General features: G+C 44.3%; 1 protein-coding gene across 5 annotated transcripts in view; it reads right to left on the bottom strand.

The window, feature by feature from the left end:
- Positions 1–442: 442 nt before the first annotated feature.
- The window catches only part of LOC123728800 (ABC transporter G family member 20), an 88,781-nt gene continuing 78,772 nt past the window's right edge, over positions 443–10,451 (bottom strand). For 4 of the 5 annotated variants that reach the window (XM_045701777.1, XM_045701779.1, XM_045701781.1 and 1 more), the window contains 3 exons: positions 3,462–3,621; positions 2,555–2,659; positions 443–1,010 (listed from right to left, as the gene is read on the bottom strand). In XM_045701777.1, coding sequence (XP_045557733.1) covers positions 904–1,010; positions 2,555–2,659; positions 3,462–3,621 — 372 coding nt within the window. In that variant the 3' untranslated portion in view covers positions 443–903. The remainder of the gene's footprint in view (positions 1,011–2,554; positions 2,660–3,461; positions 3,622–10,451) is intronic. The other variant, XM_045701778.1, reaches the window with a different exon arrangement.

Below are 10,451 nucleotides of genomic sequence, written 5' to 3'. Positions count from 1 at the left end.
GGCTGTCTTTGTTAGGAAGAAATAGTCTTCACAGTTCGCAACGAGCCAGGCGGCCCAAACTGCTGCATATACCCTGACTCTGTTGCAAGAGAAGTGACACATTTTCCCTAGTTAAAAGAAATTCATGTTAGCAGGCAATATTAACTAAATATGCAGGTTTAAAAATATATACTTGTGTATTGATTTTAAGAAAGGCATTGATGTTTATGGTTGGAGCAACGTGTACCTAAGCGATTATATGCAACGCAGGACAGGCTAGATAAACTAGTAATATCATCAACCATGTGTAGTTAACTAGTGATTATGATTGATTGATTGTTTTTTATAAGATAAGTTTAATGCTAGCTAGCAACTTACCTTGGCTTCTTACTGCATTCGCGTAACAGGCAGGCTCCTTGTGGAGTGCAATGTAAAGCAGGTGGTTAGAGCGTTGGACATTGTTAACTGTTAGGTTGCAAGATTGAATCCCCGAGCTGACAAGGTAAAAATCTGTCGTTCTGCCCCTGAACAAGGCAGTTAACCCACCGTTCCTAGGCCGTCATTGAAAATAAGAATGTGTTCTTAACTGACTTGCCTAGTTAAATAAAGGTGTAAAAAAATAAATAATAAAGAATCGGCCAAATCGGCGTCCAAAAATACCGATTTCCGATTGTTATGAAAACTTGAAATCGGCCCTAATTAATTGGCCATTCCGATGAATCAGTCGACCTCTAGTCTGTCTGCAGGAGGAACTCTGGAATACCAGTACTTTCCCCCTTAAAGCACAGTGTCCCCCGACACAGACATCCTGAGACTAGGAACGAAGCCCCCCCCCGTACGAGTCATGTTCCCTGGGTAGGCCTGGGTAGGCCTGGGTTGGCCTGGGTTGGCCTGGGTAGGCCTGGGTTGGCCTGGGTTGGCGTCTCAGGTCCTCAGCTTAAGGATGACGGTGGCCAGGACGAGGAAGAAAGTGTTCCAGCCCAAGGTGACAGCAAAGCCTCGCCACACCATCATCCTGGAGAGACCCCAGCCTGAGGGAGAGACGTCATCACATGATGTGTGTGTGTTGTGTCAGTTTGACATGGAAGCTCAGACAGACAGACAGACAGACAGACAGACAGACAGACAGACAGACAGACAGACAGACAGACAGACAGACAGACAGACAGACAGACAGACAGACAGACAGACAGACAGAGAGGCGGAGAGACAAAGTGAGAGAGAGAGAGAGAGAGAGACAGAGAGATGTCAGCTAATGATTGACAGAGCAGGATATCTCTCCTCTACTAGAAGCCCATGACTAAGTCACGTGTGTCTGTCTGTCTGGCATTGTGAATCATTTAGAACACTGTGACTACAGGCATTGTGAATCATTTAGAACACTGTGTGACTACTGGCATTGTGAATCATTTAGAACACTGTGACTACTGGCATTGTGAATCATTTAGAACACTGTAACTACTGGCATTGTGAATAATTTAGAACACTGTGACTACTGGCATTGTGAATCATTTAGAACACTGTGTGACTACTGGCATTGTGAATCATTTAGAACACTGTGTGACTACTGGCATTGTGAATCATTTAGAACACTGTGACTACAGGCATTGTGAATCATTTAGAACACTGTGTGACTACTGGCATTGTGAATCATTTAGAACACTGTGTGACTACTGGCATTGTGAATCATTTAAAACACTGTGACTACTGGCATTGTGAATAATTTAGAACACTGTCTGACTACTGGCATTGTGAATAATTTAGAACACTGTGACTACTGGCATTGTGAATCATTTAGAACAGTGTGTGACTACTGGCATTGTGAATCATTTAGAACACTGTGTGACTACTGGCATTGTGAATCATTTAGAACACTGTGACTACAGGCATTGTGAATCATTTAGAACACTGTGTGACTACTGGCATTGTGAATCATTTAGAACACTGTGTGACTACTGGCATTGTGAATCATTTAAAACACTGTGACTACTGGCATTGTGAATAATTTAGAACACTGTCTGACTACTGGCATTGTGAATAATTTAGAACACTGTGACTACTGGCATTGTGAATCATTTAGAACAGTGTGTGACTACTGGCATTGTGAATCATTTAGAACACTGTGTGACTACTGGCATTGTGAATCATTTAGAACACTGTGACTACAGGCATTGTGAATCATTTAGAACACTGTGTGACTACTGGCATTGTGAATCATTTAGAACACTGTCTGACTACTGGCATTGTGAACCATTTAGAACACTGTGTGACTACTGGCATTGTGAATCATTTAGAACACTGTGTGACTACTGGCATTGTGAATCATTTAGAACACTGTGTGACTACTGGCATTGTGAATCATTTAGAACACTGTGTGACTACTGGCATTGTGAATCATTTAGAACACTTCGCTGCTGATTCCAGACGAATCAGGTGTCTAAAGTCTCAGGTAACACGTGTGTGTGTGTGTGTGTGTGTGTGTGTGTGTGTGTGTGTCGGTGCAGACAGGATATAAGCTTCAATGTACTGTGTTGTAACTAATTGCTATTGGATAACGTGTGTGTGTGTGTGTTACCTCTGTACATGATGCATCGTAGGGCTTCAGAAGCGTAGGTCTGGGGCAGGGCCAGACTGATGTAACGTAGTGGATAGGGGATGCACTCCACAGGCCAGATTATACCTGTAGGGAGAGGAGGAAAGAGAGAGTCTTAGAGAAACAGAGAGACTTAGAGAAAGAGAGAGTCTGTCAGAGAAAGAGAGAGTCTGTCAGAGAAAGAGAGAGTCTGTCAGAGAAAGAGAGAGTCTGTCAGAGAAACAGAGAGTCTGTCAGAGAAACAGAGAGTCTGTCAGAGAAACAGAGAGTCTGTCAGAGAAAGAGAGAGTCTGTCAGAGAAACAGAGAGTCTGTCAGAGAAAGAGAGAGTCTGTCAGAGAAAGAGTTGTAAGAACTGAACTGGAATTGAACTGAATAACATTTTATTAAACTTCATTGTGAGAACATGTGAGAGGTAATATTGTAGATTTACAAAGTGACCCTCCATAAAATACCACTGAGGTTTGTGTGTGTGTGTGTGTGTGTGTGTGTGTGTGTGTGTGTGTGTGTGTGTGTGTGTGTGTGTGTGTGTGTGTGTGTGTGTGTGTGTGTGTATGCTAGCGTGCGTCCTTGTGTGTGTGTAAGACCTGGGTTCAAATACTATTTAGGGTATTTGAATTACATTCAAAGACATTTAGAAGCATTTAGATATTTTTTATTTGATAAGACAGTTAGCTGAAAATGCTCAAACACTCTGATGCATTTAACTGAGGCATTTGAACATAGTATTTGAAAAAACTTGCAAATAGTATTTATAGGAAATCATTTGAAAATACTTTCAAATACTTTCAACAGAAATTGATTCAGGCAACATTATTAAATACACAGAAAATAAGTATTTAAATAACAAATACACATGCATTTGAACCCAGGTTTGGTGTGTGACGTACCACTGACGATGAGGTTGGGGTAGAAGATACCCAGGGCAGCCTGGTTGGCGTTCTGTTCGTCATCGATGGCGGATGAGATGACCAGACCAAAGGAGATGCCAGTCAGACCCTGCAGCACGATCAGAGATATAACCAACACCAGGCTGCCCTCATTAGGAATCTGGAGGGAGGTGGAGGTGGAGGGGGGAGGAGGGGGGAGAGGCGGAGGAGAGGGGAGGGAGAGGCGGAGGAGAGGGGAGGGAGAGGCAGAGGAGGGGGAGAGAGGGAGGGAGGGGGAGAGGAGAGGGAGAGCCGGAGGAGGGGGAGGGAGGGGGAGAGGAGGGGGAGGGGAAGAGGTGGAGGTGTAGGGGAAAAGATAGGTGGAAGGGGAGAGAGAGAGAGAAAATTAGAGTGAGAGAGAGAATATGTTGGAGGGGAGGAGACAGCAAAAAGTGAGAGAAAGCGAAAAAGAGGAGGGATGGTAACAAGAGAGAGGAAGGTGAAAGAGGAGGGATGGTAATAAGAGAGAGGAAGGTGAAAGAGGAGGGATGGTAACAAGAGAGAGGAAGGTGAAAGAGGAGGGATGGTAACAAGAGAGAGGAAGGTGAAAGAGGAGGGATGGTAATAAGAGAGAGGAAGGTGAAAGAGGAGGGATGGTAACAAGAGAGAGGAAGGTGAAAGAGGAGGGATGGTAACAAGAGAGAGGAAGGTGAAAGAGGAGGGATGGTAATAAGAGAGAGGAAGGTGAAAGAGGAGGGATGGTAACAAGAGAGAGGAAGGTGAAAGAGGAGGGATGGTAACAAGAGAGAGGAAGGTGAAAGAGGAGGGATGGTAACAAGAGAGAGGAAGGTGAAAGAGGAGGGATGGTAACAAGAGAGAGGAAGGTGAAAGAGGAGGGATGGTAATAAGAGAGAGGAAGGTGAAAGAGGAGGGATGGTAATAAGAGAGAGGAAGGTGAAAGAGGAGGGATGGTAACAAGAGAGAGGAAGGTGAAAGAGGAGGGATGGTAACAAGAGAGAGGAAGGTGAAAGAGGAGGGATGGTAACAAGAGAGAGGAAGGTGAAAGAGGAGGGATGGTAACAAGAGAGAGGAAGGTGAAAGAGGAGGGATGGTAACAAGAGAGAGGAAGGTGAAAGAGGAGGGATGGTAACAAGAGAGAGGAAGGTGAAAGAGGAGGGATGGTAATAAGAGAGAGGAAGGTGAAAGAGGAGGGATGGTAACAAGAGAGAGGAAGGTGAAAGAGGAGGGATGGTAACAAGAGAGAGGAAGGTGAAAGAGGAGGGATGGTAACAAGAGAGAGGAAGGTGAAAGAGGAGGGATGGTAACAAGAGAGAGGAAGGTGAAAGAGGAGGGATGGTAACAAGAGAGAGGAAGGTGAAAGAGTATGTCATGTTATTCAGTGATTTAGTGTCTGTTACATAAGGCCCTGACTCTTTCTATTGTCACAATACAGAGGCCTGTGTGTGTGTGTGTGTGTGTGTGTGTGTGTGTGTGTGTGTGTGTGTGTGTGTGTGTCTGTCTATCTATCTCCACTGACAACGTGTAAAAATAGACTGCAGGGAGAGAGCACATGGCTGCTCGGTTGCCACAGCAATCAAAGGCTGTTGTCGTGGTGATTCCGTAGTGATCCTTAGATATGATGGACTCAGGTACCGGCAAGAATAGAAATATATACTCCAGTCACCTCTTTGGACTGTCACACACACACACACACACACACACACACACACACACACACACACACACACACACACACACACACACACACACACACACACACACACACACACACACCAACAACAGTTCCATCCACGTGCCTATTGAGTCTGATGTTTCTATTCATCCACTGTCCTCAGGTTGACCTGTCCAGACCTGGGTTCAAATACTATTTCAAATCTTTCACATACTTTTACTTTCATTTTTCTAACACACACTGTTGAAGAAACGTTTTTAAATGTAATTACGCTGCCAGATTATATTGAGGTTTATGGTAAAAATAATAAAACATCCAGGGTAGAGGAGTAAAGAATGTGCCTATTTAAAAGCTATAAATTATTGCAACGTCATAAAAATAAATAAAGTATCTCTCATGCTATAAAGGAGAAGTGTGACATTGATCCTTAAAAAGACATGGGTGTATATCACTCATTTTTAAATAAAACACATGGATGTGGAAAATGCAGAATGTCCCTAACATTTGACTAATTAAACTTGACCTGCTTCCCCTTTTTCTGAACTATTTCTCAACTTACAGTATCAGTGCAGTAATATCACCAAGCGACCACTAGATGGAGGTGTAGGACCACTACATAAGCTAGTGCAGTAATATCACCAAGCGACCACTAGATGGAGGTGTAGGACCACTACATAAGCTAGTGCAGTAATATCACCAAGCGACCACTAGATGGAGGTGTAGGACCACTACATAAGCTAGTGCAGTAATATCACCAAGCGACCACTAGATGGAGGTGTAGGACCACTACATAAGCTAGTGCAGTAATATCACCAAGTGACCACTAGATAGAAGTGTAGGACCACTACATAAGCTAGTGCAGTAATATCACCAAGCGACCACTAGATGGAGGTGTAGGACCACTACATAAGCTAGTGCAGTAATATCACCAAGCGACCACTAGATGGAGGTGTAGGACCACTACATAAGCTAGTGCAGTAATATCACCAAGTGACCACTAGATAGAAGTGTAGGACCACTACATAAGCTAGTGCAGTAATATCACCAAGCGACCACTAGATGGAGGTGTAGGACCACTACATAAGCTAGTGCAGTAATATCACCAAGTGACCACTAGATAGAAGTGTAGGACCACTACATAAGCTAGTGCAGTAATATCACCAAGCGACCACTAGATGGAGGTGTAGGACCACTACATAAGCTAGTGCAGTAATATCACCAAGTGACCACTAGATAGAAGTGTAGGACCACTACATAAGCTAGTGCAGTAATATCACCAAGCGACCACTAGATGGAGGTGTAGGACCACTACATAAGCTAGTGCAGTAATATCACCAAGTGACCACTAGATAGAAGTGTAGGACCACTACATAAGCTAGTGCAGTAATATCACCAAGCGACCACTAGATGGAGGTGTAGGACCACTACATAAGCTAGTGCAGTAATATCACCAAGTGACCACTAGATAGAAGTGTAGGACCACTACATAAGCTAGTGCAGTAATATCACCAAGCGACCACTAGATGGAGGTGTAGGACCACTACATAAGGTAGTGCAGTAATATCACCAAGCGACCACTAGATGGAGGTGTAGGACCACTACATAAGCTAGTGCAGTAATATCACCAAGCGACCACTAGATGGAGGTGTAGGACCACTACATAAGGTAGTGCAGTAATATCACCAAGCGACCACTAGATGGAGGTGTAGGACCACTACATAAGGTAGTGCAGTAATATCACCAAGCGACCACTAGATGGAGGTGTAGGACCACTACATAAGGTAGTGCAGTAATATCACCAAGCGACCACTAGATGGAGGTGTAGGACCACTACATAAGCTAGTGCAGTAATATCACCAAGCGACCACTAGATGGAGGTGTAGGACCACTACATAAGGTAGTGCAGTAATATCACCAAGCGACCACTAGATGGAGGTGTAGGACCACTACATAAGCTAGTGCAGTAATATCACCAAGCGACCACTAGATGGAGGTGTAGGACCACTACATAAGGTAGTGCAGTAATATCACCAAGCGACCACTAGATGGAGGTGTAGGACCACTACATACGGTAGTGCAGTACCATAGCATGTAGTATTGTAGTTGTCAAGCCAGAACTCGGCTTCTGCAGCCACAGAGGAGTTTTTGAAGTCAACTCTGCATTACAAGCCAACATCTCTACATGACTATCACCCATATTCCCTAACACTCCACAATATATACATCTCCACAGTCACACCGTGCTGCTCAGTGTGTGTACAACACAATATATACATCTCCACAGTCACACCGTGCTGCTCAGTGTCTGTACAACACAATATATACATCTCCACAGTCACACCGTGCTGCTCAGTGTGTACAACACAATATATACATCTCCACAGTCACACCGTGCTGCTCAGTGTCTGTACAACACAATATATACATCTCCACATTCACACCGTGCTGCTCAGTGTGTACAACACAATATATACATCTCCACAGTCACACCGTGCTGCTCAGTGTGTGTACAACACAATATATACATCTCCACAGTCACCGTGCTGCTCAGTGTGTGAACAACACAAAATATACATCTCCACAGTCACACCGTGCTGCTCAGTGTGTACAACACAATATATACATCTCCACAGTCACACCGTGCTGCTCAGTGTGTACAACACAATATATACATCTCCACAGTCACACCGTGCTGCTCAGTGTGTACAACACAATATATACATCTCCACAGTCACCGTGCTGCTCAGTGTGTGTACAACACAATATATACATCTCCACAGTCACCGTGCTGCTCAGTGTGTACAACACAATATATACATCTCCACAGTCACACCGTGCTGCTCAGTGTGTACAACACAATATATACATCTCCACAGTCACACCGTGCTGCTCAGTGTGTACAACACAATATATACATCTCCACAGTCACCGTGCTGCTCAGTGTGTACAACACAATATATACATCTCCACAGTCACCGTGCTGCTCAGTGTGTACAACACAATATATACATCTCCACAGTCACCGTGCTGCTCAGTGTGTACAACACAATATATACATCTCCACAGTCACCGTGCTGCTCAGTGTGTACAACACAATATATACATCTCCACAGTCACACCGTGCTGCTCAGTGTGTACAACACAATATATACATCTCCACAGTCACACCGTGCTGCTCAGTGTGTACAACACAATATATACATCTCCACAGTCACCGTGCTGCTCAGTGTGTACAACACAATATATACATCTCCACAGTCACCGTGCTGCTCAGTGTGTACAACACAATATATACATCTCCACAGTCACACCGTGCTGCTCAGTGTGTACAACACAATATATACATCTCCACAGTCACACCGTGCTGCTCAGTGTGTACAACACAATATATACATCTCCACAGTCACCGTGCTGCTCAGTGTGTACAACACAATATATACATCTCCACAGTCACACCGTGCTGCTCAGTGTGTGTACAACACAATATATACATCTCCACAGTCACACCGTGCTGCTCAGTGTGTACAACACAATATATACATCTCCACAGTCACACCGTGCTGCTCAGTGTGTGAACAACACAATATATACATCTCCACAGTCACACCGTGCTGCTCAGTGTGTACAACACAATATATACATCTCCACAGTCACACCGTGCTGCTCAGTGTGTGTACAACACAATATATACATCTCCACAGTCACCGTGCTGCTCAGTGTGTACAACACAATATATACATCTCCACAGTCACACCGTGCTGCTCAGTGTGAACAACACAATATATACATCTCCACAGTCACACCGTGCTGCTCAGTGTGTACAACACAATATATACATCTCCACAGTCACACCGTGCTGCTCAGTGTGTACAACACAATATATACATCTCCACAGTCACCGTGCTGCTCAGTGTGTACAACACAATATATACATCTCCACAGTCACACCGTGCTGCTCAGTGTGAACAACACAATATATACATCTCCACAGTCACACCGTGCTGCTCAGTGTGTACAACACAATATATACATCTCCACAGTCACACCGTGCTGCTCAGTGTGTACAACACAATATATACATCTCCACAGTCACCGTGCTGCTCAGTGTGTACAACACAATATATACATCTCCACAGTCACACCGTGCTGCTCAGTGTGTGTACAACACAATATATACATCTCCACAGTCACACCGTGCTGCTCAGTGTGTGTACAACACAATATATACATCTCCACAGTCACACCGTGCTGCTCAGTGTGTACAACACAATATATACATCTCCACAGTCACACCGTGCTGCTCAGTGTGTGTACAACACAATATATACATCTCCACAGTCACACCGTGCTGCTCAGTGTGTGTACAACACAATATATACATCTCCACAGTCACACCGTGCTGCTCAGTGTGTACAACACAATATATACATCTTCACAGTCACACCGTGCTGCTCAGTGTGTACAACACAATATATACATCTTCACAGTCACACCGTGCTGCTCAGTGTGTACAACACAATATATACATCTCCACAGTCACCGTGCTGCTCAGTGTGTACAACACAATATATACATCTCCACAGTCACACCGTGCTGCTCAGTGTGTACAACACAATATATACATCTCCACAGTCACACCGTGCTGCTCAGTGTGTACAACACAATATATACATCTCCACAGTCACACCGTGCTGCTCAGTGTGTACAACACAATATATACATCTCCACAGTCACACCGTGCTGCTCAGTGTGTACAACACAAAATATACATCTCCACAGTCACCGTGCTGCTCAGTGTGTACAACACAATATATACATCTCCACAGTCACACCGTGCTGCTCAGTGTGTACAACACAAAATATACATCTCCACAGTCACCGTGCTGCTCAGTGTGTACAACACAATATATACATCTCCACAGTCACACCGTGCTGCTCAGTGTGTACAACACAATATATACATCTCCACAGTCACACCGTGCTGCTCAGTGTGTACAACACAATATATACATCTCCACAGTCACCGTGCTGCTCAGTGTGTACAACACAATATATACATCTCCACAGTCACACCGTGCTGCTCAGTGTGTACAACACAATATATACATCTCCACAGTCACACCGTGCTGCTCAGTGTGTGTACAACACAATATATACATCTCCACAGTCACACCGTGCTGCTCAGTGTGTACAACACAATATATACATCTCCACAGTCACACCGTGCTGCTCAGTGTGTACAACACAATATATACATCTCCACAGTCACACCGTGCTGCTCAGTGTGTACAACACAATATATACATCTCCACAGTCAC

Source organism: Salmo salar, chromosome ssa18 (assembly GCF_905237065.1).
Source record: "Salmo salar chromosome ssa18, Ssal_v3.1, whole genome shotgun sequence".
Classification (NCBI taxonomy): Eukaryota; Metazoa; Chordata; class Actinopteri; order Salmoniformes; family Salmonidae; genus Salmo; species Salmo salar.
This window is presented reverse-complemented; position numbering and strand designations above follow the sequence as displayed.